This window comes from Cololabis saira, chromosome 16, assembly GCF_033807715.1.
Source record: "Cololabis saira isolate AMF1-May2022 chromosome 16, fColSai1.1, whole genome shotgun sequence".
Lineage (NCBI taxonomy): Eukaryota > Metazoa > Chordata > Actinopteri > Beloniformes > Belonidae > Cololabis > Cololabis saira.
Window position 1 is genome coordinate 11234739 of NC_084602.1, and position 24265 is coordinate 11259003.

General features: G+C 36.9%; 2 protein-coding genes across 6 annotated transcripts; one reads left to right on the plus strand and one right to left on the minus strand.

The window, feature by feature from the left end:
• Window positions 1-124: 124 nt before the first annotated feature.
• On the minus strand, window positions 125-8458 carry pole2 (polymerase (DNA directed), epsilon 2). The gene is made up of 19 exons (XM_061743201.1): window positions 8362-8458; window positions 7581-7681; window positions 7418-7493; window positions 6757-6834; window positions 6488-6581; window positions 6327-6401; window positions 6126-6209; window positions 4185-4241; window positions 4029-4077; window positions 3816-3888; window positions 3344-3516; window positions 3171-3260; window positions 2411-2465; window positions 2250-2309; window positions 2082-2159; window positions 1866-1974; window positions 1428-1604; window positions 990-1057; window positions 125-881 (listed from the first exon to the last, which is right to left on the minus strand). Exons 1-19 carry the CDS (start codon window positions 8430-8432, stop codon window positions 863-865), a joined length of 1587 nt encoding a protein of 528 aa, XP_061599185.1. The 5' UTR covers window positions 8433-8458; the 3' UTR covers window positions 125-862.
• Window positions 8459-15265: 6807 nt separating this feature from the next.
• LOC133462538 (kelch domain-containing protein 1) lies at window positions 15266-23510 on the plus strand. 5 transcript variants are annotated; one of them, XM_061743826.1, is made up of 14 exons: window positions 15266-15402; window positions 15862-15971; window positions 17439-17509; window positions 17692-17809; window positions 18135-18247; window positions 18990-19077; window positions 19343-19426; window positions 19530-19610; window positions 19704-19762; window positions 19930-20039; window positions 20126-20198; window positions 20300-20384; window positions 21293-21345; window positions 21649-23018. In XM_061743826.1, exons 2-14 carry the CDS (start codon window positions 15864-15866, stop codon window positions 21791-21793), a joined length of 1188 nt encoding a protein of 395 aa, XP_061599810.1. In that variant the 5' UTR covers window positions 15266-15402; window positions 15862-15863; the 3' UTR covers window positions 21794-23018. The 5 variants fall into 5 exon arrangements, with proteins under 5 accessions (XP_061599810.1, XP_061599811.1, XP_061599812.1 ...); XM_061743827.1 differs by having other exon boundaries at window positions 15277-15402; window positions 15858-15971; window positions 21649-23509; XM_061743828.1 differs by having other exon boundaries at window positions 15277-15398; window positions 21649-23509.
• Window positions 23511-24265: the final 755 nt, after the last annotated feature.

Sequence of the window (24265 nt, forward strand, 5' to 3'; positions counted from 1 at the left end):
ATGTTTTGTTTCATTTCCCGGTGTTTCGTGATGAAACTGGAAACATTTAACACAACTAAAGACACAAAACTGTTCATCCATTTGGCATGAAATTAGCCAAATGACTTCATTACTTATTGACTGCTTTTCAATTTACTAATAGATATCAACACTACCATTTCAGTGGATCACATTCATTAGACAATTCCCTTTTCAGGAATTTTGAATATGTAAACTATGTATTAATGACAAAGATGCACACATTTGTACACATTTCCAAAGAAATTATTCAAAAGTTGTAACAAACCTGATCCAAAAACACTTCTATTTCATTTAAAGATTAAAATTAAATATTTTTTACAAGGGAGACTTTTTTTACATCATAAAATATGGGAGAAAATATAAAAATAGGCAATGGATGACATGGGATCAAACCTCTCAGAAAAAGAATCAAACAGATAAGTTTGGTGCATTCCAGTGCCACTACAATTGAGTATGAAAGAAGGCTTTTAAATGTATGTATTGTAAAATCACAGATTTTATTTGACATAAACATTCAGAATATAAAAAATAAAACCACAATGAACATCCTCCAACAGATTATTTACACTAAGAAACTTTTTCTTTAAAAAAAATCTTCTGTCATCTTTAAGGCAGCTTACTGGTACTCAAACTTCTTTAAAGACGACAGTTTCAGCAACCATCCATAAACAACCATTTATTATGCATAATCAGAAATACTACATTTTTTTATAAAACAAATAAAATCTTTAATATCAATTATAGAACAAATGCATGATCTTAACATGCTCATTTTAACATCCAGTATAATAATAGACATGTTCAAGTGTGAACAGATCTGCATGCAAATCCTTAATTTTCTTTAGAGCCCTTGAAGTTTGCTGTTAAGAGGGAGAAAAAAAAATTAGCATGAACCCAATAACTGTTACACCTGAGTTATGAATTTGAAGTATGTTGATGTCAAAAGTAAAACTAAGGCTGGATCTCACCTGTCCTCTACAGTTTTGTTGGATGGATAGTAGACTTTGAATGTGAAGCCACTTCTGGGGAAGGAGCCCTGCAGAAATAAATCATTGACAAAATATGTAAGAGATAAATACTTAATGCCCATTACCGAGACAAATCATTAAGAAACTTTCCGAGAGGGCCCTGGAGACCTCAGTGGGTTGAGCAGGCGCCATTTGGAGAGGCTGTAGTCCTTGTGAGGGCAGCGCACGCAGATTCAATTCCTGGCCTGTTGCTCTATACTGCAATGTCTCCCCTTCTCTCTCTCTACCCATTTCCTGTCTACTTACTTTCTAAATAAAGGCCACTAGTGCCACAAAGACCTTAAAAAAAAAAAAAAGTACCTTCCCGAGACAAGATGGGAAAAACAAAGATTGTCAAAAGATAATTTGGGGTATATTTAAGTCTATTCTGACCCTTACCGGGTTGACGCAGAGGCAGTCTGTGTTGGTGATGCTGAAGGGGTCGTACTTGTCTGCAAAGACAATGACATCTGGGACTGGGTAGATGCGCAGGGAGTAGTCATAGGCCCAGAATACCGGGCTGACATACAGAGGAAGTGGACTTAAGTGACCCTGGGACAGGATAGTCTTGACAAACTGTGGAGAGGAAGAGGGCAAAATGTGACTGTTTATTTAAAACATAAAAGGTCTTTTCACATAATTTTTGTCAGAAATAGAACCACTGTAGCTGAAAGTTAAATATGCAGTTGTATTTGTTAGTTAAAAAGAATCTTCAGGGCAACATCTCTGCTGTGAATAAATGTAGAAGAAAAATGGATAACCAAAGACAAAAACAACTAAAGAAGAAGAGATTAGACTGCTGTCTGAGATAACTTTTTTTAGACAACGTTAACTTACATGATTGGGGATGTCGAGATTATTGTTGGGCAACCGGACACAGTTTCTACACATCTTGTTGAGCAGGTCTTCCCTCATGATGACGATCTCCTGGCTACAGTACTGGATCCTGACCGGATCACATCAGAGGTCAGTTTTACAGCCCTTTTAATAACTTTGGTGCCTGTCTTATATTAGTTTTCCATATGTATTTCTACAGTCATTCTTCCCTTTTACCTGCATGGGTTGGTTGTGAACACGGAGAACGGCACCCTCTGTCTGAACTCCTCTGTGATGTGGTCGGCCAAGGGAGGCCTGAGAGAAATAAATGTATCCACATTTATCCTAACTGCTGAGAAAATCTACCACGGTCACTTTAAAATTTAGATCTCTCTGAAGTTTTACCTTGGCAAGATGGTGCCTGGACCCGGGTCCTCAGGACCGGGAACAAACACGAAGCGACTACTGTGGGTTTGAGATGAACATGTATCAATCAAATATACTGAACTTTGACTAGAATGATACAATCCAGAACAAAGCATTGTGGGAAATCTGTTGTATCCTACCTGCTGTGAATGTTGGGATGTGCACAAATAGCATCAGCGAGGGCTTTCAGTGAATCTTTTAAAGGAAAATACATTTTAAAAGAAGTGTAACATACCGATTTAAACAAAAACAACTGATGATATGGATCTAAAACTGAATTCACGTCAAGTCAGAAAAATAATATCCTTTATGACTGCTGTCACATCTGCCACAACATGATGAGTTTAATTTCCCATTGTCAGAGTGCTAATAGTTTACTGTTTAGGACTAAAATGGTGCTGCTGTTTAGGAGAACATTTTTAAAGTTGAATTTAACTCCACTGTAAAATATGTCCATCATAATTAATAAACTGAGTAATGCAACCTTTGGAGGTGTGTGTAGTTCATTCATCTCTCATTCACCATGTAGAGTAAAGTTATCACCATCAGATGCTGAGAGACATAATAAAATGTTTGCTTCTATAAATGAAGAGTAATAAAAGCAGAAAATAAAATTATGCCATACTATGGACACAACCTTTTAGCCAAATTTCATAACGCAGCAATGTGAGATAAGTCATACTTTAGCGGCTTTGTGACAAGACATAAGTGACTGTGCTTGTGTTTAGTGTGAGCTCAGAGTGCGATTGATCAATTAATACTCACAGCAAGTACTTATTAGCCGTTTCAAAATGCGTATTAAACCATGTATTTTTTGTTTCAAATCATATTAAAGAACAATAAAAACACATGAAGTGTTTGAGTTTAGGTTGGACAACTTATTGAACTGAAAAGTTTTACCTTTGAGTGACTTGATTTGTGTTTTCCCATATGGTGCAGAGGAAAAGTTTCCACACAAAATGAAGCAAGTAGGAGGCATGGCGGCATATCCTGTAAAGCAAAATAAGGCGACAATGTAAATCACGTTTTATAAAGTGTGTATTCTTCACCTGTAAAAGCCTGTGATATCGGACCTGAAAACATGAGGTTGAGCTTTTCCATCACTTCAACGCTGTCCAGCCAGACGTCAGAGATGATCACAAACATGGCATCTTCATTTTCGTCTTCAAGCTGCTTTAGTTTGGCAGAAGCTTTCACTGAAGTGGTGGATGGGCCGCCAAAGAAGTTGATGTTGCCATAGTATGTGCTGGAATTAATGCAACCACGTTATTATGAGAATGCAGAGACACGTAGCTGTTTGCTTAACAAGTTTTGACAAAAGAAAGTTATATGATCTTTAAAAGCTAAATACTTTCATTATAAATTATATTACTTGGTTAAAGTGTATTCACACTCACATTACTTGAAATCCATTTTAAGTGCCCATCCAAAACAAAAAGGTCAATCATTTTTAATTCGTTGTTACACTTAAAAGATGCTCATACATTTCTCCTGCAATCCAAACATTTACTGAGAGTGAAACGCACAAAGACGAGCATGTTTTACCGTGTAGCTGAAGAAGGCTCTGTAGGTGGGAACCCAAAACCATTAACGTGGAACACAGAGTCCTCGTACCAACCTGCAGAAAAGAAAACAAGCGTCTCATTCAACACCAGACACTTACCGGTATGTGGTAATGAAATGCACACTTCTGGCCCTTTAGTTTTACAGTGTTCTTCATTTTATTTACCACAGCTGTAGAATTAAAAGTAATCTTACCTTCTGCTAGCACAAAGCAGGACTCTGTATACAGGCCATTATGAAACTGGTAAGAACGGAGCTAAGGAATATATACAGCTTAACAGCCATAATACTGGACATCTAAAACTTATTTTTTGTTTTTATTAAAAACTCTGAAACCGTATAAAAGGATATTGCCTTGGACATTTCCAGCTGCACTGTTCCGCTCGGGTCCTCCAGGTAAAATTTGCCCTTAAAAGATGTTTGAGAAACAAGATGAAAAATAAAGTTTTATGAGTACGGTAAATACAGTGGGGCAAAAAAGTATTTAGGCAGCCACCAGTTGTGCAAGTTCTCCCACTTAAAAAGATGAGAGAGGCCTGTCATTTTCATCATAGGTAACTTCAACTATGAGAGACAGAATGGGGGGAAAGAATCCAGGAAATCACATTGTAGGATTTCTACTGAATTAATTGGTAAATTCCCCTGTAAAATAAGTATTTGGTCACCTACATACAGGCAAGATTTCTTTCACAGACCTGGAACTTCTTCTTTAAGAGACTCCTCTGTCCTCCACTCGTTCCCTGTATTAATGGCACCTGTTTTAACTGGTTATCAGTGTAAAAGACACCTGTCCACAACCTCAAACAGTCACACTCCAAACTCCACTATGGCCAAGACCAAAGAGCTGTCAAAGGACGTGAGAAACTAAATTGTAGACCTGCACCAGGCTGGGAAAACTGAATCTGCAGGTAAGCAGCTTGGTGTGAAGAAATCAACTGTGGGAGCAATTATTAGAAAATGGAAGACATACTTAGAGAAACCAATCACGTGCAATAACAATAATAGCTGTTACATGCTGTAACAATGCACCTTCCGGCAATAATCATGTCTGCCTCTCTCTGCTGCACCTCTCACTTTTTTGTATAAATGTTATTTTATCCAGAGCAGTCATTTTTTTTTCTACCTCATACTGCTGCACCTTCAGTTCTTTAATTGTATATATGTCAATAAGTGCCACATTTGTTTATTTACCGTTTGATATTCTAAATCTAAAGAGCGAAATAACCGGAGTCAAATTCCTTGTTGGACAATGTTCGAACCTGGCCAATAAAGACGATTGTGATTCTGATACAGGACACTGATAATATCCCTCCATCTGGGGCTCCACCAAGATCTGACCCCGCGGGGTAAAACTGATCACAAGAACGGTGAGTAAAGATCCCAGAACCACCTAGTGAAGGACCTGCAGAGCTGGGACCAAAGTAACAAAGGTACCATCAGTAACACACTACGCCGCCAGGGACTCAAATCCTGCAGGGCCAGACGTTCCCCCTGCTGAAGCCAGTACATGTCCAGTACATGTCCAGGCCCATCTGAAGTTTGCTAGAGAGCATTTGGATGATGCAGAAGAGGATTGGGAGAATGTTATATGGAACCGAAATAGAACTTTTTGGTGGAAACACAACTTGTCGTGTTTGGAGGAGAAAGAAAGCCGAGTTGCTTCCAAAGAACACCAAACCTACTGTGAAGCATGGGGGTGGAAACATCATACTTTGGGGATGTTTTTCTGCAAAGGGACCAGGAGAACTGATCCGTGTAAAGGAAAGAATGAATGGAGCCATGTATCGTGAGATTTTGAGTGAAAACCTCCTTCCATGGGCATTGAAGATGAAATGTAGCTGGGTCTTTCAGCATGACAATGATCCAAAACACATCGACCGGGCAATGAAGGAGTAGCTTCATAAGAAACATTTCAAGGTCCTGGAGTGGAGTGGCCTAGCCAGTCTCCAGATCTCAACCCCATAGAAAATCTTTGGAGGGAGTTGAAAGCCCGTGTTTCCCAGCGACAGCCCCAAAACATCACTGCTCTATAGGAGATCTGCATGGAGGAACGGACCAAAATACCAGCAACAGTGTTTGAAAACCTTTTTTTTTTTGGCATGAAAATTACAGGCTCTCTCATCTTTTTAAGTGAGAGAACTTGCACAATTGGTGGCTGACTAAATACTTTTTTGCCCCACTGTAAATGCAGAGTAACCATTCTGACCGCAGCCAGGAGCAGGAATATTCATATAACCTTTTTTTCAGTGATCTATTCTAGGATCTAGACTATTACCTGGATCATTCACTTACTTCTTTCAGTTGTGTGATCATCCCAAGTACAATCACTTCCCCAAGTTTGGCTGTGCTACCAAGCAAGGCTTCAATTGTCTTCAGCTATAAAAAACAAAACAAAAAAAAACAACATAGAAATGGATTATCAAAATTTGAGCTGCAATTTATTAAGCTCACTATAAGATTAGAGTGCTTTACAATAGTCAGATTGGTTTCTACCTGAAATTTGTTCTGACCCTCTTCAACAGCAGTTCCTATTGCTGGCGGGGTGAAGAGCTCATGACGATGTGTGCGCTGCATAGAGCAGAGGGAAAATGTCCACATGAACACAACACGCAAACTACACGCCAGGGCCGTATCAAGACGGAGATTTCGCTGACCTGTTGTAAGATTGTGTAGCGCTCCCTAAAAAGTTCAGCTTTGTCTTTGGCCAAACCACACAGACTGGGGGCTGGATGGTTGGTCATACTGATGCTGCACGGAGACACAGAAAAAACAAATCTAAACATTTGATACTTTTCCACGAGCCACCAACATAAAGCAAACAGCTCTATCATTAGCATAAAAAATCCAGGACATTGAAAACAATGACGCTGTCTTTTCTTTAATTAATTGTAATCATTTAGAGGGAAATGGTCTCAAAACTCACGGCACAAACTTCTTCCTTTCCACACTGTAAATGTATCTGGGTACGTCAAAGGCACCGATGATGTTGAAAACATTGTCTCTGGAAAAAGACTTTAACTCATAAGTACAGATACACAGTATTGATATGTTATCCTACACCCTAAAATGTCACATAATTGCTTTTACTACAGATTATACCAACAAAAATCATACTTTGAATGACTCTACTCTCTTTTGTGCACAGTCCAGCTAGATAATTCAGTAATTTATAATATGAAAAAGGCTAATACATAAAGTGCAATCTTCAATAGGGGCTATAACTTTTTTTTTATTGAATATGTATGACATTAACCCAAGTAATGTTATAAGCAGGTGTGTAATATATATATATATATATATATATATATATATATATATATATATATATATATATATATATATATATATATATATATATACATACACATATACAAACCATAATTTTTGCAATTTATTGGCATTCATGTTAAGAAAATACTTTAGAATGCAAAATTGTGGTCCAAAATAGTAGAATATTGGCTTTACAACATAATTTGTTACAGCACAAAGAAAGACAATGCCAGGCATATACTATGCAAAATGTTCAATTAAACAACAAATAATATGTTGATCACTACTGAAAAGTCTACTGTAGTGTCACTTACATGGCTTCATCACAAGACTGAGTGCAGTCCTGCACGGCAATTTCCACCACAGACTGCTCGATCATACTAGAAGACACTGTTGGAAACCACGTTATAGTCACAACCTGAAAACACTTCAGGTGCATGAAATATAAATGTAGGGACATGTGGCGATTACACTTACATGGCTGTTTTTCTACTGCGTCCAGCACCTTTTCAATAACATCATCGAGCTCTGACTGCTCCACCGTCATCAACACCTCTACGAGGTACTTGCTGGCTTCACTGGAGCACAGAACAAGAAAAACATCATAACAAGACCCCGAGCTTACAGGACTGTCTCAAAAAATTAGAATATTGTGATAAAGTTGTTTATTTTCTGTAATGCAATTAAAAAAACAAAAATGTCATACATTGTGGATTCATTACAAATCAACTGAAATATTGCAAGCCTTTTATTATTTTAATATTGCTGATTATGGCTTACTGTTTAAGATTAAGATTCACCGAATATTATAATTTTTTGAGATAGGATATTTGAGTTTTCTTAAGCTGTAATATTTCAGTTGATTTGTAATGAATCCAGAATGTATGACATTTTTGTTTTTGTAATTGCATTACAGAAAATCACAATATTCTAATTTTCTGAGACAGTCCTGTGTATTTGCAACATTACTGTTTCCCGAAGTAAACTTGAATATGCTCAGGTATCTTCTATACTGTCGGGACACTGGAAATAATACAGCAATGTTACATTTTTTAATCTCAAAGTCCAGACCATCCAATATAGCACAAAAAAGACGTAGCATTCATAGCAATGTTATTGTAAAACAAAGACCTTCAACCCTGCTCTTGTTGTTGAAATGACAGAGGAGAAAGTTTTCTAACAACACGTCTAACAGTTTGGAAAAACAACTTTTCAGAAAGACATTTTCAACAACAATAAAAGATTATTAAACACATACGGTCGCAGTATAAGACCCCTCATCTTAAAGCCAGCAGAAACTTTTGTCTTTATTTTGCGTCCAACATCCATGTTTGTCTGATGTTCCTGACTCCGGCTCAAGCTTTGGCGCTAAATCCCAACTTCCGGATTTATGTCGTCACTTCCTCTGAAGCGGTGCATGAGAACAAAACAAAACAGAACAAAACAGAACCGCCGAAGATACACGAAGATAAACGAACGAATCCGAAGATAACCGAGTACAACCGTACTCGGAATTGAGGGGGGATGAGGGGGGTGGCATCCCCCCTGAAATAAAAACGGTCAAAATCATCCCCCCTGTAAAACTGCCATCCCCCCTTTCCATCCCTTATGTCATTTCTTCAATTAATGTGGTTTTACTGCTATTTCAACATTTAGAGTCATAACCAGAAAAATAACTCCAGAAAAATAACTTGTTTGACAATTTTCACCTGTTTCAAGTAAATTTTCACTTGAAATAAGTAGGAAAATCTGCCAGTGGGACAAGATTTATCTTCTCATTACAAGCAAAAAAATCTTGTTCCACTGGCAGATTTTTCTACTTATTTCAAGTGAAAATCTACTTGAAACAGGTGAAAATTGTTGTTTTTTTCCAGTGACTAAAATGAGACATTTTAATTAGAAATAAGACAAATATTCTTGTTAATATATTGAGTTTTTGCAGTGATCCATTTTACGTATCCTGTGAAGGACAGAGGCATATTGATAAGTTCAGAAAACAGTTTTTTATTTTTTGTGTTTTGATGTATTTGATGTAAGCCCAGTTGGTCAGTGCTATTATTTGTAATATATTATATTATTTGTAATCAGCACAAATTATCTGTCCCCATATGATAAAATCCACCATCCCCCCTGATTTTTTTTTTACAACTCGAGTACTGCATATATGTATATATATATATATATATATATATATATATATATATATATATGTATATATATATATATATATATATATATATATATATATATATATATATATATATATATATTATATACCATAGATCATACCATACTTCTAAAAAAACTGAGCGGTATCAGAGGGGTGGCACATCAATGGGTCTCAAGCTACTTGGAAAATAGAAAGCAGTATGTGCAGATAAATAAGGTCAAAATCTGAATCACAATATATTAAGTGTGGTGTACCTCAGGGGTCGGTCCTCGGGCCAAAACTGTTTATTTTGTATACTAATGATTTTGTTTATGTATAACACTATGATTGTTCCATACCTGACCTACTGTGTTGAAGTATGGGGAAATGCCTGTAAAACATATATTCAGTCAATTTTCATTTTGCAAAACAATCTGTAGAAAACGATATAGAGATCCAACAAATCCACTATGAAATTTGAAATTTGAAATTTCATGAATTAGTAGATTATAGTATTCTGCAAATTATGTTTAAAGCTCATAAGAAAACTTTACCAATCAACATTCAGAAAAGATTTGAAAAAAGAGAAAGCAAGTATAACTTAAAAGGAACAGAGATCTTTAGAAAACCAAGATTCAGGACTAAATTGATGGAACGTTATGTTTCTGTGAAAGGAATCAGTTTATGGAACAATCTGAACAAAGAAACCAAAGAATCCAAATCAAACATTACATTCAAAAGAACAATTAAAGCCAGTATGTTAAGGAAATATAATGAAATATGTTAGTTACGTTTGATTGACATACCCATTGTCACGAAAGGTATAAACATTGTTTGTTGTTGTTGAATGGTATTAACTGAATTGTAACTTGGGAACTAAAAAGAAATGTGACTGTCTGTGTCGGCCGGCAGCTATTTTATTTTAGGTTTTTGTTTACTTTGTTGTTGTTTTTTAATTTACGTTCTTTGTAAATTGATTTCTTGGGAAAAAGGGGCAGATTAAATAAGATTCTTTTTCTTTCTGCTCCCTTTCATTCATGTGTATATATATATATATATATATATATATATATATATATATATATATATATATATATATATATATATATATATATATATATATATACACACATATATATATGTAAAAAAAAAATATGTATGGGTACAACCATTGTCTCTTGTGTTATAACAAGCTGCCACTTGGGGGCGCTCTCAGAACAAATAATGAGCTGCTGTTGTGCGGCTGTTGTCTTGGTGATCCTTTAAAAGATGGAAGTTATAGCAGAGACGTTCTATAACATAGAAGATCTTTGGTTATAGTGGACAAAGTTGCTTTTGCTGGATGAATGTTAAACTGACTATTAAACTAATTAAGATGGTTCAGACCTCATCTCTATTTTTCACTCAGGGTTCGTTAATCTTTATACGTCTTGGCACTACTAGTTTAGTTTGTAATGTAGTTCCCAGCAATATTTCTTTACTCTATCAAACAGAAAGTAGAGTATTGATTAGAAAAAGAGAGCCATCCTGTTGAAATCTCTCAAAGTCCAAACATATTAGTACAAAATATTAATACAAATATATCTAGCCTACTAAGTTGTAAAAGTAGATAATAATAATAATAATCCAGAATCAGTTCAACAAAAAGCTATGTAGATTACACCTGGTGATTTAATGGCTTTGTGGCCACCAGAGCAGGGCCAAAAAATGTCTATATGATGACGTCATTTGCTTTAATTTGGACCCACTCTTTTTTATGCTGTCTTTTGATGGGGGTTTCCAGACATTCATTTATGCACAATTCTTTAAGGTCCATATCATTTCAGTTTGAGGTCTGTACATTTCTGTGGAACACTGATACCTTGATACTCTTTTTAGATATATTGATGTGCTGGGGCTATGTATCAAATGCAGAGGCGGATCTAGGGGGTGGCTACTTGGGCTCAAGCCCCGAATGTTTTTCCAAAAGCCCCGGATCCATAGGCGCCAGAACCGTGGGTGCTTCGGGGCCCGAGCACCCACGGAGATGGCCGAGCAACCACGGAGAGGGCCGAGCACCCACGGAGAGGGCCGAGCAGGCGAGCCCCCATGTCAACAATCACTGATTGGCTAAAGCGGTTTTCACGCAGAGGGCGCACAGCAGTAGCCGCTGCCGGCTTTCCCATTTATTGTGTATTTGCTGCCTGCGCGCAAGAGCGCAGGGTCGGCGGCGCGCAACAGAGCGCACGCCGCCGGGTTGGGCGTAGACTCGGCGCAGAGACGGCGCAGGTGGCCAGATCTGAAAAAACAAAAAAACAAAAAAAAAAATCGTCTGGTCTAAATGTTCAATTGGGGCGCAAACACTGCGGCAGGTGCCGTCTCGCGCCGCCGAGCTCGGTGGGGAAGCGTCCGCTCTGGGCGCAAAGCGCAGACCGAGCCGCTGTTCTGTCGATTTCTGCTGCTTCGTCGAAAAATGCTACCACGGCATAAACCGATAGCGTCTATCTGTCGAGTTTTGCTACCCTATCAGAAAAAGTTCCTTAATGGTTTTCTACCTTTTGCAGAGCAACAATCTTACTGTTTTACTCCCTAAACCACTTCCTTTCCCCCCCAAGTGGTCCTTGTCTCTTGCCAGGCCGTTATTGTAAATAAGAATGTGTTGTTAATGACCTGCCTGGTTAAATAAACGAGAATGACTGAATGAATATCAAATAAAGCGATAGAATTGTTTTATTTTTCCTCTTTATCGTATAATGTTCACAAAATGTAATGCAATTAATGTCATGGGTAGTGAATTTTGAAGGATCAAATACTCAACATCCCATATTATCCATTTTAAATCAATATTTCAGGGGTAGCATAATTTGATAGTCCAGTAACGTCCTATCAAATAATGCTCCCGTCACTTAATGCATTCAGGTAAGATACTAATCACCTCACTGCCACTGCAGGATGAATCTCAGCATTATTATACCTCAATTCAGCCATTTTAAATCAATATTTCAGGGGTAGCATCATTTGATAGTCCAGTAACATCCTATAAAAAATAATGCTCCCGTCACTTAATGCATTCAGGGCACGGGAAGCATCTAAAATGATCTCTGCTGGCCTGATACTGCGCCGCAAAATATCTAAAATTATCTAAATAACTTAAAACATTTGCCTGCGCCCAAATTGAAATTTTTTTTATTTCACCGTGCTGCGCTGTGACGACATCTTGGTGGTGTCCGATAGGAGAGAAGGTGGTGGAGGGAAAAAAACTTGCAGGTTGTAGATCAGAGACGATCAAGATTGAAGAAAAAATCATTTTGGCTGTGCGTCTGTGTGAGGAGTTGTGGGATACAAGACTGCAGGCCTATCGTGACCTCAATAAAAAGGGACAAAAGTGGAGAGAAATCTCCCAAAATTTGGACATGCCAGGTGTATTTAAAAATGGTAGAAAACTTTTGGTAGTGGTAGAGAGCTATTGCAAACCGAGCTGTAGGCTACTGTACGTGTGGGAAAACGGCGCCAAACCGCGCCAAACCAGGAACCCCCCCCCGCAGGGCTAAGCCCCGGATCTCCTGACATCCTAGATCCGCCCCTGATCAAATGGCTACACATTTTGACTTGAGAATACTTTGCTATGCATGGTTGTCTCAATTACTGCAAGATGCTCAAGGGGCTGCAAAACAAACATCTGACAGTGAGTAAGATTTATTCGTGCTGACATGCTGTGTTCAGTTTTCACCAAATGTAGCATAGTGCAACCAGTACAGCTCCCCATCTGTCTCATCTGTCTAAAGGGCATTTCACCAGACATGTTGTAGTTTGTTTTCAGATGCAGCTTTGCAATACTAATCTGTTCTATGCTCTTTTCAGAGGAAAGACACTTTCCCCAGGCAATACAAGCAAGCCATACTTCTCTGCAATTTCTCTGAGCATTTCAGAGTCTGACCCCGAGGAGAACTTGCTGGGACATCTGCTCCTGGGAGGACAGGCAACTGCTTGAAATGTTTTACACTTGCTGCTACTTTTCCTATTTGTTAGGTTGCAACGCCCTGCTCCTACATTTTATCCTAGTTGTGTTAAATTAAAACAATGTCCAAACATTAACCAGTTTAAAAACAAATATAAAAACATGATTTTCACGAGGTACAAAGAGGAAAGGGTTTAGTGGCCTTTAGGGGCCTGATAGAACGCTATTGGGTGAATGGGTAGATCTGTGTATATTTATGTACAGAAATGGGCAGCAAATTATATATGTGTATGTATGCATGTATATATATACATATTGTAAATAAGTATATTTATATAAATATCTATATGGGCATATGTGTACAAATATATAGAAATATTCAATTATGGTATGTATGTATGCATGTATAAGTATGTGTGTGAGTATAATTACAGTATATAATAGTAATAATAATAATAATAATAATAATCATAATAACAATACTGTTATTTAGCAGTGTGAGTACATTGTGTGAATAATTATAAATACAGGTTAAATGATCAGTGAATGGGGGTAGGACTAAATAAGTTTACACTTCTTCCTAATCCTTTTTTGGCACATGTAAATCAAGTTAGCAAGTTTTAAAGGATGAAATTCCTTGTTTTGTTTTGTTGTTATTTTCTTAAACTTCTCATGAAGTGTTGTTTCTTTTTTTTTACATGTACAAAAATAAAATAAATCAAATCAAATCAAAAATAATCAACAAAGAGATTTACCATTATGGCATGAGATGTGTGTAGGCAAGTATACATTTGTATATTGTATGTAAATTATATGTATGCAAGTATGTACTGTATATAGACTAGGGGTAAGATTTAATACGTTTATTACTTCTTCCTACTCCCTTTCGAGCATGACGCATTTGGTATTTATTTATATTAATTCATTCTCGTCTAGTTTGTTTACAGAAGGTACACTTTTTATATAGTGATTATTATTGTTCTTTTTGATTTATCGTTTTCCTGTTTTATTTCATTTTTTGTGCTTGAAATAAAAGATATAAATCAATCAATAAATCAATGTGTTCACTTAATGTTGTATATATTTCATGGGTAAGATTTGTGCTTTTTAGTTATGCCCCGTATGTGAAACCATTGAAGATATTAACTTTTGAGGCTTTTGATATAGTCGGATTCCAGTGGAATTCCATCCAGTACACTTCCCAGTCATGAATTTGAAAACTTTTCTTGGTGTAAATGTAAAAAAAAACGCAGTGGATGGTTGTTTTTGCATTGGTAATTATTTTTTTTCAGCTGGTGGATAACAACATGATGTCCACCAAGAAGATAAGAACTTGTGGTGTTATGTGTTTTCAGAAGAAATGTCATTATTTTGTCTCAAAACATTTCTGCTCACAATATGTAAGTTTAAATGAACGATCAAAGGTGAGTGTTATGTTTACAAGTCATATAACACATTGCTACACAAATAAAATTACACTGTGTTGCCTGTACATATTCCTCATGTGTTCTGTAGAAGTATTGACTTTTTCCAGTGAATTGTCTCCTGCTGCTGATAGTAGAAAACACAGTGGAAAAAGGTGTTACTTTTGCATATTAAAGCTTCGTCTATGAAAAGTTGACACCAAGAACTTATTCTGTCTTTGACTTCAAACTGATCTATTATATTGACCTCAGAGTCATCAAATAGACTGAGGAAGATCAGACAAGACGGGTTGTGCTGCTTCAACTTGAGATAAAATGTGCTTTTAAGTGTGTAAAAAAGAAGATAAGTCACATCAATGGCCGTCAATATTTTGATTAGTTTTGTTTTGCACTCGTTAGCAGGTTGGTTCAGCTTCCACTATTTACTTTAGTGAAAGTTTCTCTCTGGATACTCCTGCTTCTTCTCAAAGTCTAAAAACATTAACTGGTGAATGTAAATTGGCAATATTGTTTAAGGTTGTTTGACTTTGGAGGGACTGTCGACTTGTCCAGGCATTTTTACAAGTATATAATACGATTTTACAACAATCTTTATCTCTATTTGAAGACTGTTATTTTGAAAGGGGAGAACCGGAAGTGGTATTTTATTTTGTAGCCGTGTTTACAGAGCTGATGTTACCGACTGTGAAATGAACTTGCTGATTTTGCGTTCAAAGAGCAAAACATTGTGATTTTGACAGCATGATAAAAAGAAATACCACCACCCTGGACGTGTAATAGAGACTGTAGGTAAGTGTGAAATGTAATCCTGAAACATTTGTCCAGTATTGTGGATAGCCTGGTTTAGCTTGTGTCGCTGCCTGACAGGAATTGTAGTCTTTAGAAATGTCAAACAGACCATTAACAGATACCGTGTGATGTACTGTCTTTTATCTCGAAATGAGGAGGAAAAAGGTCCAGGGTTTAAAAGAAAACAAACAAACATAAAAAAAAACCTTGTGGTGTGTTTGTGTTCGTCGCCTTTATCAACACGGTCAAGGCTGATTTATGGTTCCGCGTTAAATCTACGGCGTAGCCTACGGCGTAGGGGACGCGGCGACGCTTACCGTACGGTGTGCGTCGCCGCGTACCCTTCGCCGTAGGCTCTGCGTTGGTATAACGCAGAACCATAAATCAGCCTTCAGTGTGAAAGTCTCACTGCAGCTGGGACATATTTACACAGATTTTTATTTTGTGTGTTTGAGATAGTGATGGATCCTGAGCTGGAGAGGCACTGCTCGGAGGTGGTGGCCCGGGAGAGGAGCGGACACACGGCCGTGGTGGTGGACAGCCTGCTGTATGTGTGGGGAGGATACATGGTGAGAGAAACACCAAATACATTCACATGTACTTGTTGAGCCAGGGCTTCATTACCTGCTGGCTTCACTACTTCTGTTTTACACCACGTACACTAGCACGGCTTGGGGGATGTATTACACCTTACTGCCCTCATGTATGTGACACGTGTTGATTTATTGTGAAATGTCATTCAAGACACTAAATCAATCTTTTTTTTTGTATGTTAGTTATTCTGATTAGCGGTGGGGAAAAAAATTGATATTGCAATATATTGTTGCGCTCTCTGCCGCAATAAATAATTGATAAACTGACGGCAAATATCGATATTTTATTACAACACATATAATGGATTTACGCGGTTGTCACCACACTATTGTTCATGCACTTTAATTTGTCCAGCTGTACAGTGTTTACATTTACAAGACTAGGAGGCAGTGAGGCTAATATACAAATGCACTTTCTTTGTACATTGCAAGTTTTGACATTGAATAAATGCATAACTACAGACGTTTTCCTTTTTATGGGTATTTTTTCTTTTTCAGTCACATATATCGTGATATATCGTTGATGAAATTTCTTACAATATATTGAATATCGTAGATATCGTGTATCGTGATATTATCGTTATCGTGGGCCACATATCATAGTATTGAATTGTGATTTACCCGTTTGCTGTCAGCAAATCCAAAATCACGACAATACTGCACTGAATTGGTACCTAAGGACTAGGAATGGGCGATATTTTTCCGTTCGCGATAAACCGTCAAAAAAATTCCCCACGGTAAGAATTTGTCATCTCGCGGTAAAAACGATAAATTCCCGTTGATGACGTTGTGTAAAGCTGATTTATGGTTCTGCGTTAAATCCACGCACAACGTACGTGAAGGAAGGAAGGAAGGAAGGAAGGAAGGAAGGAAGGAAGGAAGGAAGGAAGGAAGGAAGGAAGGAAGGAAGGAAAGAAAGAAAGAAAGAAAGAAAGAAAGAAAGAAAGAAAGAAAGAAAGAAAGAAAGAAAGAAAGAAAGAAAGAAAGAAAGAAAGAAAGAAAGAAGAATAAATTCCCGTTGATACGCATTTAGTATCTTTTAGAGCAGTGTTTTGGGGGCTCCAAAGACTGAATGTGGTGATAGATTTATAGTTACAAAGGTGGAGTTGAATTGGTATTTTTTTTATCGTCATTTTTATCGTTATCGGGATAAATGCCAGAAATTATCGTGATACATTTTTTTGTCCATACCGCACATCCCTACTAAGGATACTAGTTTTAATTTCAAACAGATTTAGATGTGGACATATAAACGACTGGTTCTCACAGTGGTTTTTAGTCATTGGCATCAGATAGAGGACTAGAAAATGTTGACCTGATTGTTTTAACACCTGATGTCAGTGGCACAGGTTTAAGCTCATATTGAAATTTTGATGGCTCACTTGAGAAGTATTATAGTGGACCTTATTTGTGGTATTTATAAGCATACTTTACTATTTACAGTCAGTTGCTGATGAAGAGGTTTTCCTTCCCAGTGATGAAATCTGGTCCTACGACCTAGAAGGAGGTATATGGTAAGAAAAAAGTATGAAATCTCAATACTTCTGTTTAGTTGTTTTATTATTTCTTAAGTCATGTAAAATTCTTTCCATATTTACCGCTTTCCTCAAGCTACCTGCTGTCTCATTATTCTTTGTAAAATGTGCTCTGACAGATGTGAATGCAGTTTTTCCACATTTTCTTCTCATTTTAAAAGGCAGATGTTTCACATGACGGGAGAAGTCCCTCCCTCTATGTCTGGGACGTGCGGCTGCACCCTGAACGGACACATGTACATATTTGGAGGTTGTGATGACAATGGACAAACCAATCAAGTAAGAATTGCTGCTGTATTGTATGTTGTTAATTTGTTAATGTCATTTGTTAATGTTTTTGTCTTGCATGTCTCCAAACAGAAGAAAATAGACAGAGGCAAAGTCTTGAAAAGCATTTTGATTTCATTTTCATTCTCATACAATATTTACAATTATGAAAAAATATTTGTTCTGCATTGTTTACATCAATCACTGATTAAAAAAAACAAACAAAAAACTCACAACAGAACCAGATTCATCATCAGCCTTCAATCCAGAAGGATCAGCTATATTTGAAACTGAACAGTGTTCACTTGATAAAATGTTCATCTTTGATTTTGAACAGATGTACAGTGTCGACCTGACGGATGGTAAATATATGTGGAAGAAGATCGTACAAGAGTCTGGTTCTGCCCCGTCACCTCGAGATAAATTGTCCTGCTGGGTTTACAAAGGACGGTAAAAAATTGGAAAATTTACATTTTTGCTCTCTTTTCTGTAAATTGTTTTAACTGAATGTCTTACTGTTTTACGATTATTGGTCAAACATTGGTTAACACGTTGGGACAATTCAACAGGGAATTTATGGTAACGGTTAATCTGCATCCTTAAATTTGATTTACACAACTTTTGTCTGTTTTTGGTTAGATATATATTTGTATTTTAATGTTTGGGTGTGTTATAAGAAAAGCGCAAACAGACACAGGAGGTATTTTTCATGTTGAAATCCTACAAGTATAAAATCCCAAGAGCTGCTAAAAAAAAGAAAATAATAATCTTTGCCTTTCATTTTATAATGCAGCTTTATTTCTTCACACCTAGGCCCATCTTTAGTTGCTTCATTCACTCTTTCTTAAAGTAATAAATTCATAGTTGTAATATACATCTTCTCATGCCCTTCGTTCCTTATTTCCTTCAATGACATATTCACGACTAAACATTGAAAAGATATTTCGTGAAGTTTTCACATTGTGTTTTGCTCATTTCATCTTACAGTAAATAGTTTTGACCACAAACACAGACTCAATCCTGCACTGTTGTTTTTACAAACATCAGTGTTTATTTGTGTTTACTGTTTGGTATTCCTAGATATGTAACAAAGCAGCAATCAGAGTGAATTTTGTGGGATTTTACCATAATAAACCTTTAATCTATGCTTGTATGATTATAACTATGTTGTTTGTCATTTGCTGATATTCAGGCTCATTTACTTTGGAGGATATGGTCACAAACTGCTGACAAGTATTGATAGCAGGAACAGAAGCTTCATCATAGATGAATCGTCATGGGTAATGCTTTTTGTTGATTGTAACTTTAATATTGTACCACATGGTTATATGCAATTCTTTTTGTTTTTTTCTCTCAAATTTTTTTTTTTTTTTCATGCTGCCTTATTTCTTCTGGTCATTTAAAAAAATATATGTTGTTCCATAAAACAAAGGGAACAACAATTTAAGCATGTTTTGACACAGATGTGGAGTTCCTTCATATTATCAGGATAGTTTTATGTTGTTTTGTTTTTACCCGTTAAGTAATCAATTTGATATTCTTCAGGTGGAAGATGTATTTTGGGGATGGAACAATGAAGTTCACATGTTTGACCCCATGCAAGGCAGTTGGACTGAGCCAAAAACCCACGTAAGTTTCTACTTTACACAGAAAGATGCCCTCAGAGAAGACGGTATGTTAGATAATGATAAGCAAAGTCAGTGTTTCACCTTGACAATTGTTGATTTTGCAGGCGCGTGCTCCTGCTCCGAGGGCAGCCCACGCCAGCACCACACTGGGATCCAGAGGATACATTTGTGGAGGCAGAGTCATGGTCAGAGACTTGCAGTGTTGCTCTTATTCAGTGTGTGTTGCTATCTAGTTAAAGGCATTCACATGTTACCTCTCTGCTCTTTGAAAAATGCAGGAAACGAGAACAAGTGATGTTCATTGTCTAGACCTTGAGTCATGGACGTGGTCGGAAATGTAAGTAAACACACACTAGTGTGGTCCCACAAGAAATGTTGCTGACAAAATCTGCAACATAATATGCGTTACTAATATATGCATAGAACTATCAATAAATTATAAGGACTGGTCATATTGCAGGTATGTTTGCTGTTACTCAAAGTATTTCCCAATATACTTTCCAGAATCCCGTCGTCCTCACTGCCACTGGGAAGATCATGGCACACGCTCACGGCAGTGTCGGACACCAGCATGTTCCTGTTTGGAGGTCTCAGCGTCGACTGCAAACCCATGAGTAAGGAAACTCCTTCAGCTTTATTTTTCTTTTCTCGTACCATCATTTTACGTGCTTTAATTTATTGCATTTTTTTACTCCATTAGGTGATGGCTGGTTGTTTGACACCGAAACAAAGAAATGGACTGAGCTTGAACATCCCTACCAGAATAAACCGAGGTAGCAGCCTGTCTCTTGCATCTGTAATTCTGACCGAGACGTCTTAAGTGTTATTGTAAGTCGTACAAATATTTTCATGAGCAATGTTTTCCATGTTTAAGATTGTGGCACACAGCTTGTGCGGGCAAAGACTCTGATGTGGTCGTGTTTGGTGGAAGTTGTGACTACATTCTTCTGGTTGACACTGTAAGTATCACAGATATAAAAGAAAGAAATGAAAAACTGATGAGTTATTTCCCAGTTGATGTCATGGATGCTCTTATATAAACTAAATTGAAAACATCTTTAACATTCTTGGGACTTTGACACCCTGTATCTCTATCTGTAACAGCTGTAGTTGGGAGTTTTACAATTTTCCCTTTGGAGTTAAATTTAAATATTTTTGCAACCTAAAGAAACCATATCATTTGCTTATCTCTCACTCAATGGAGTTTAAACTTGCCGTGAATATTCACAAAAGCCCAAGGATAATGTGTAACTGAACATTTTTAATGCTGAATGCTTTCCTGTAGTTGGGTTTAAAATTACCCCACCGAGATTATGTTCAGTTTTCAAAAATGAGTATCTCCTCAGGATTGCAGTATTTTGTTTACATAATCATTTTTCTCTCTCTAGAAACAATTGGTTTGTTAACTTTAAATTATTGAAAATACAGCATTAAACACACACACAGAAGAGCATCCATAATTCACATTAATTTGGGCTAAACTTCTATTTTTGCAGTTGTTGCAGGTATAAAGTCATAGAAATGGTAGTTACCTCAGTAAGCACATGCATAAAATGAAATGTAAGAATTATACTTGGCTCCATTTCATGTTCTGTTTAGAGTCACTATTCTAAAAACCATGAAAATAAAAACAAATGTAACATCATACTTAGTCACTTTCCCAATAAGTAAACATGACTTAAAGAATATTTGTTTATTTAGTATAAAAGTAAGAGCCTGTACATTTTCAGGAAGTATTGTAGTTGAAGCGCTTATGAAAAAATACATCAAATGTATGTTTGTAAAAGAAACTGCCTTGTGATGAATATTTGATACCCCAAAATGAACCACAGGTGACTCAGACTGGAGCTTTCCTGTTTCTTTTCAGGGTCACTGCAATGAAGCACTTGTTTTCCAGATGCAACCACATCCCCTGTTTCGGTAAAAAAAACTAAACACAAAAAAACTTCTGTTTTGTCAATTTTGAGAGTTGAAAGAACACAAGTAATTTTACATGACAGATACGACCGACATCCTGACCTGTAACGATCATATGCCATTTCCAGAGCTGTTATTATTGATAATTACCGTAATACCACCTATAGTTTTGTTGATGCAATTAAAAATATGTGCTGTTCAAAAGCTGCAAGCTGTACAGCTTTGTGGCTCATAGTGCTTCAGATATATATTTTTCTCTTCCAAAAAAATAGATACATGATCTAACGCTCTTTGTTTCACCTGCAGGATTTGTGAGGATTACATTGCAAAAAATGTGAGAAACTTGCCGAGCCTCAGATATCAGCTTCCTCTTCTGCCTCCCAAACTGCTGAAGTCCCTACAGAACAGGATATCTTTCTACAGGCCTTCAAGGAAGCAAAATGTTAGTTAAAGAACGTCGGCAAGGCCAACGAGAGACTTGCATCATTTACTTTTTACAACATGGTTTTCAGTATTTTAATTTTTAATATGTTAAAAATATTTTAAGAGATATTATTTTATTGTTTTAAGAATATACATTTTATTTTGTACAGTCTGCTTGTTGAAACACTTATGTGTCTCTGTGATTTGAGTTTAAAAAAAAAGAAAAAAAAGGCAAAAAACTTGTTTGTGTGAAGTTGATTTTTTAGACTAAAGGCTTATTAATCTGACGGTGTTGGAGAGGCAACTTAAATACATGTAGCCAGTCTTTTCATTTTTATAGAACAAAATTACCTCTCAGCCTTCCAGACTTTTTATTTTATTAAATTGTATTTTTTTTAAAATAAAACTGAATTGTGTCAGCAGAAAAGTAGTTCAGTGAAAAGTAGCATGAATGAAATTCCCTCTTGCCAGATTCCTGCTTAATTAGGTTGGAAAAGGGCAGGAACTGTGGTCAGGGAGGCAACCTTAAATAAACATTCCCTTCTCATGCCTTTGCAGGTCGCTCCATATGATAACCAAACGCCCAGCACTGTATGGGAGAAGTGTTTACCTTTACGTATATACCTACCCATAGAAAAAAAACCCCCAGAAATGGATCTCTGCTGCTGCTGCTGTTGAATTTAATCAGAGCGGACATTTGTGGAGTCTCATTGACTTGGTGGCACACAAGTTAAAACAATGTAAATAATAAGCGACAAGTGAGTGTGTGCTCAGAGGAGTCCGGGAGGGATGATGGGATGACATGACACCGTACTGCTGGTGTAGATAACAAACCAAGGAGGGCCGTGTCTGTCAACACACCCTGTTAAGCACTAAGAGAAACTCCTTGCATCTATTCAGGTTTCTGTTATAACTCAACAGCAATTACTACTGCTTCATCTTGTTAAACAAGACTTGGGTGATTGTAATGGCCTGAAGGGATGTTGTTGAAACGAAAAGCTTGTTGATAAGTTGTTGATGTGATCTAGTTGAATCCAGGCAATTTTAAATTATACAGTCTGCATAAAATGTACATCACGCAGTCTTCCCAATCAGAATATATGTAGAAAAAAAAAACCCAACATAAACATGAATACCAGGATCCCTATTCCTTCTCTTTAAAATTGCATATTTATGAAAATGAAATTAAAATAAAGCTGTGCTTGAAAGCTGAAGTATCCACTTACACACATAAAAGGTATTGTCTTCCTCAGCACATTGATTGTGTAAAAGAAGGAAAATACAGCCCTGAAACGTTGTTTGCAGTTAATAAATATGTTGTCTAGAGAGCTCTTCAGATTTGCAAGGCATCGCTATTTTGTAGACCCGTGCAGCTCAGAGAATAGTCATACAGAAGAAAATCAAACAAACCTGAAAAGACACCGGCTAGAATGGCACATGAATGGCCACAGTGGTTATGTCATTAAAAAAAACAAAAAAAATGGTAAAGATTAAAAATATGAAGAAGCCAACCAGTAGTAACATGAGCTTGTTACAAATCACAGTTGAAGGTGTATTGAGCCAATATGTGAAGAAAGTGTTGCATCGTGATTCTTCACTGATATATTACCCATTATTTAGCTGTTATGTTACTTCAGTGTTCCTTTGGTGAAATGTTTCTCCAAACTGGACCGATTTGCGGTATGACTGATGGGGAATATTTGCCTAAGGGAAAGATCCCTAAAAGGGAGATATACATTCATAATTGAAAAATGAACTTTGATACTTCACCTGTCTGGTAATAAAAATTTAATTAAAAAATTTCAGACCGGCTTGGAGTGGATAGTATTTTTGCAGTAACATGTTCAGCTGAATGGTCAGCTGAACTCTCTCTCAATAGAGTCCATCAGCTCTTCTTCTGATCCATCATACTGGGTGACTGGCGTTTGGATAGAGGAGCTTTGACAGCTGCCAAAAGTCCTGCAAGTGGCAGAGAAACATTGAGAAGATATTAATAAAATGCAGAAGAATCATCCCTTACACGTCATTATATAATTTCCAGAGCTGTTACTCAAAACTGATTCCCTACAGGCCTAACTGTAAATATTTTAGCGTGCTCCTTCACAACTGGAAAGTTTGTTTTTGCCAACAGTTGCCAACAAATCTGATCTGCCTTGCCAATAATAGGTTGGTATTTCGAGCCCTTTAAGGAGAATTTGATCTGACCTTGCCCCCCCTTTTTTTACTCCACCAAGCTCTGAAATCAATGATTGATGAGAACTGTCGTCTTACTGTTGTGTTTCTGATGAGGGAACAGCCTCCGTCAGGGCCCTTCTGGTCAGAAAGCTCTGTGGAGAGGACTGGCAAAAATAGTGATTAAAGCTGTGTGCTTTTGTTTCTTTGTCACCAGTAACTCTGACCAACTGTAACGTGAATAATGATTTCTCTATAATTAGAATAAATAATCATGGATGAATGGAACCAGGTCATAACATTACATTATCAAGTAATATATCAAGTA

Bases quoted from the DNA above. Each gene is read 5' to 3' on its own strand.
- pole2 (XM_061743201.1), bottom strand. From the start codon at position 8,432: ATGGATGTTGGACGCAAAATAAAGACAAAAGTTTCTGCTGGCTTTAAG. The intron at 7,682-8,361 runs GTATGTGTTTAA...TCTGTGCTCCAG, and splicing joins AGGGGTCTTATACTGCGACC to TGAAGCCAGCAAGTACCTCG. The intron at 1,058-1,427 runs GTAAGGGTCAGA...TTATTTCTGCAG, and splicing joins ACTGCCTCTGCGTCAACCCG to GGCTCCTTCCCCAGAAGTGG.
- LOC133462538 (XM_061743826.1), top strand. From the start codon at position 15,864: ATGGATCCTGAGCTGGAGAGGCACTGCTCGGAGGTGGTGGCCCGGGAG. The intron at 19,427-19,529 runs GTAAGTTTCTAC...TTGATTTTGCAG, and splicing joins GGACTGAGCCAAAAACCCAC to GCGCGTGCTCCTGCTCCGAG. The intron at 20,040-20,125 runs GTAAGGAAACTC...TTACTCCATTAG, and splicing joins CGTCGACTGCAAACCCATGA to GTGATGGCTGGTTGTTTGAC.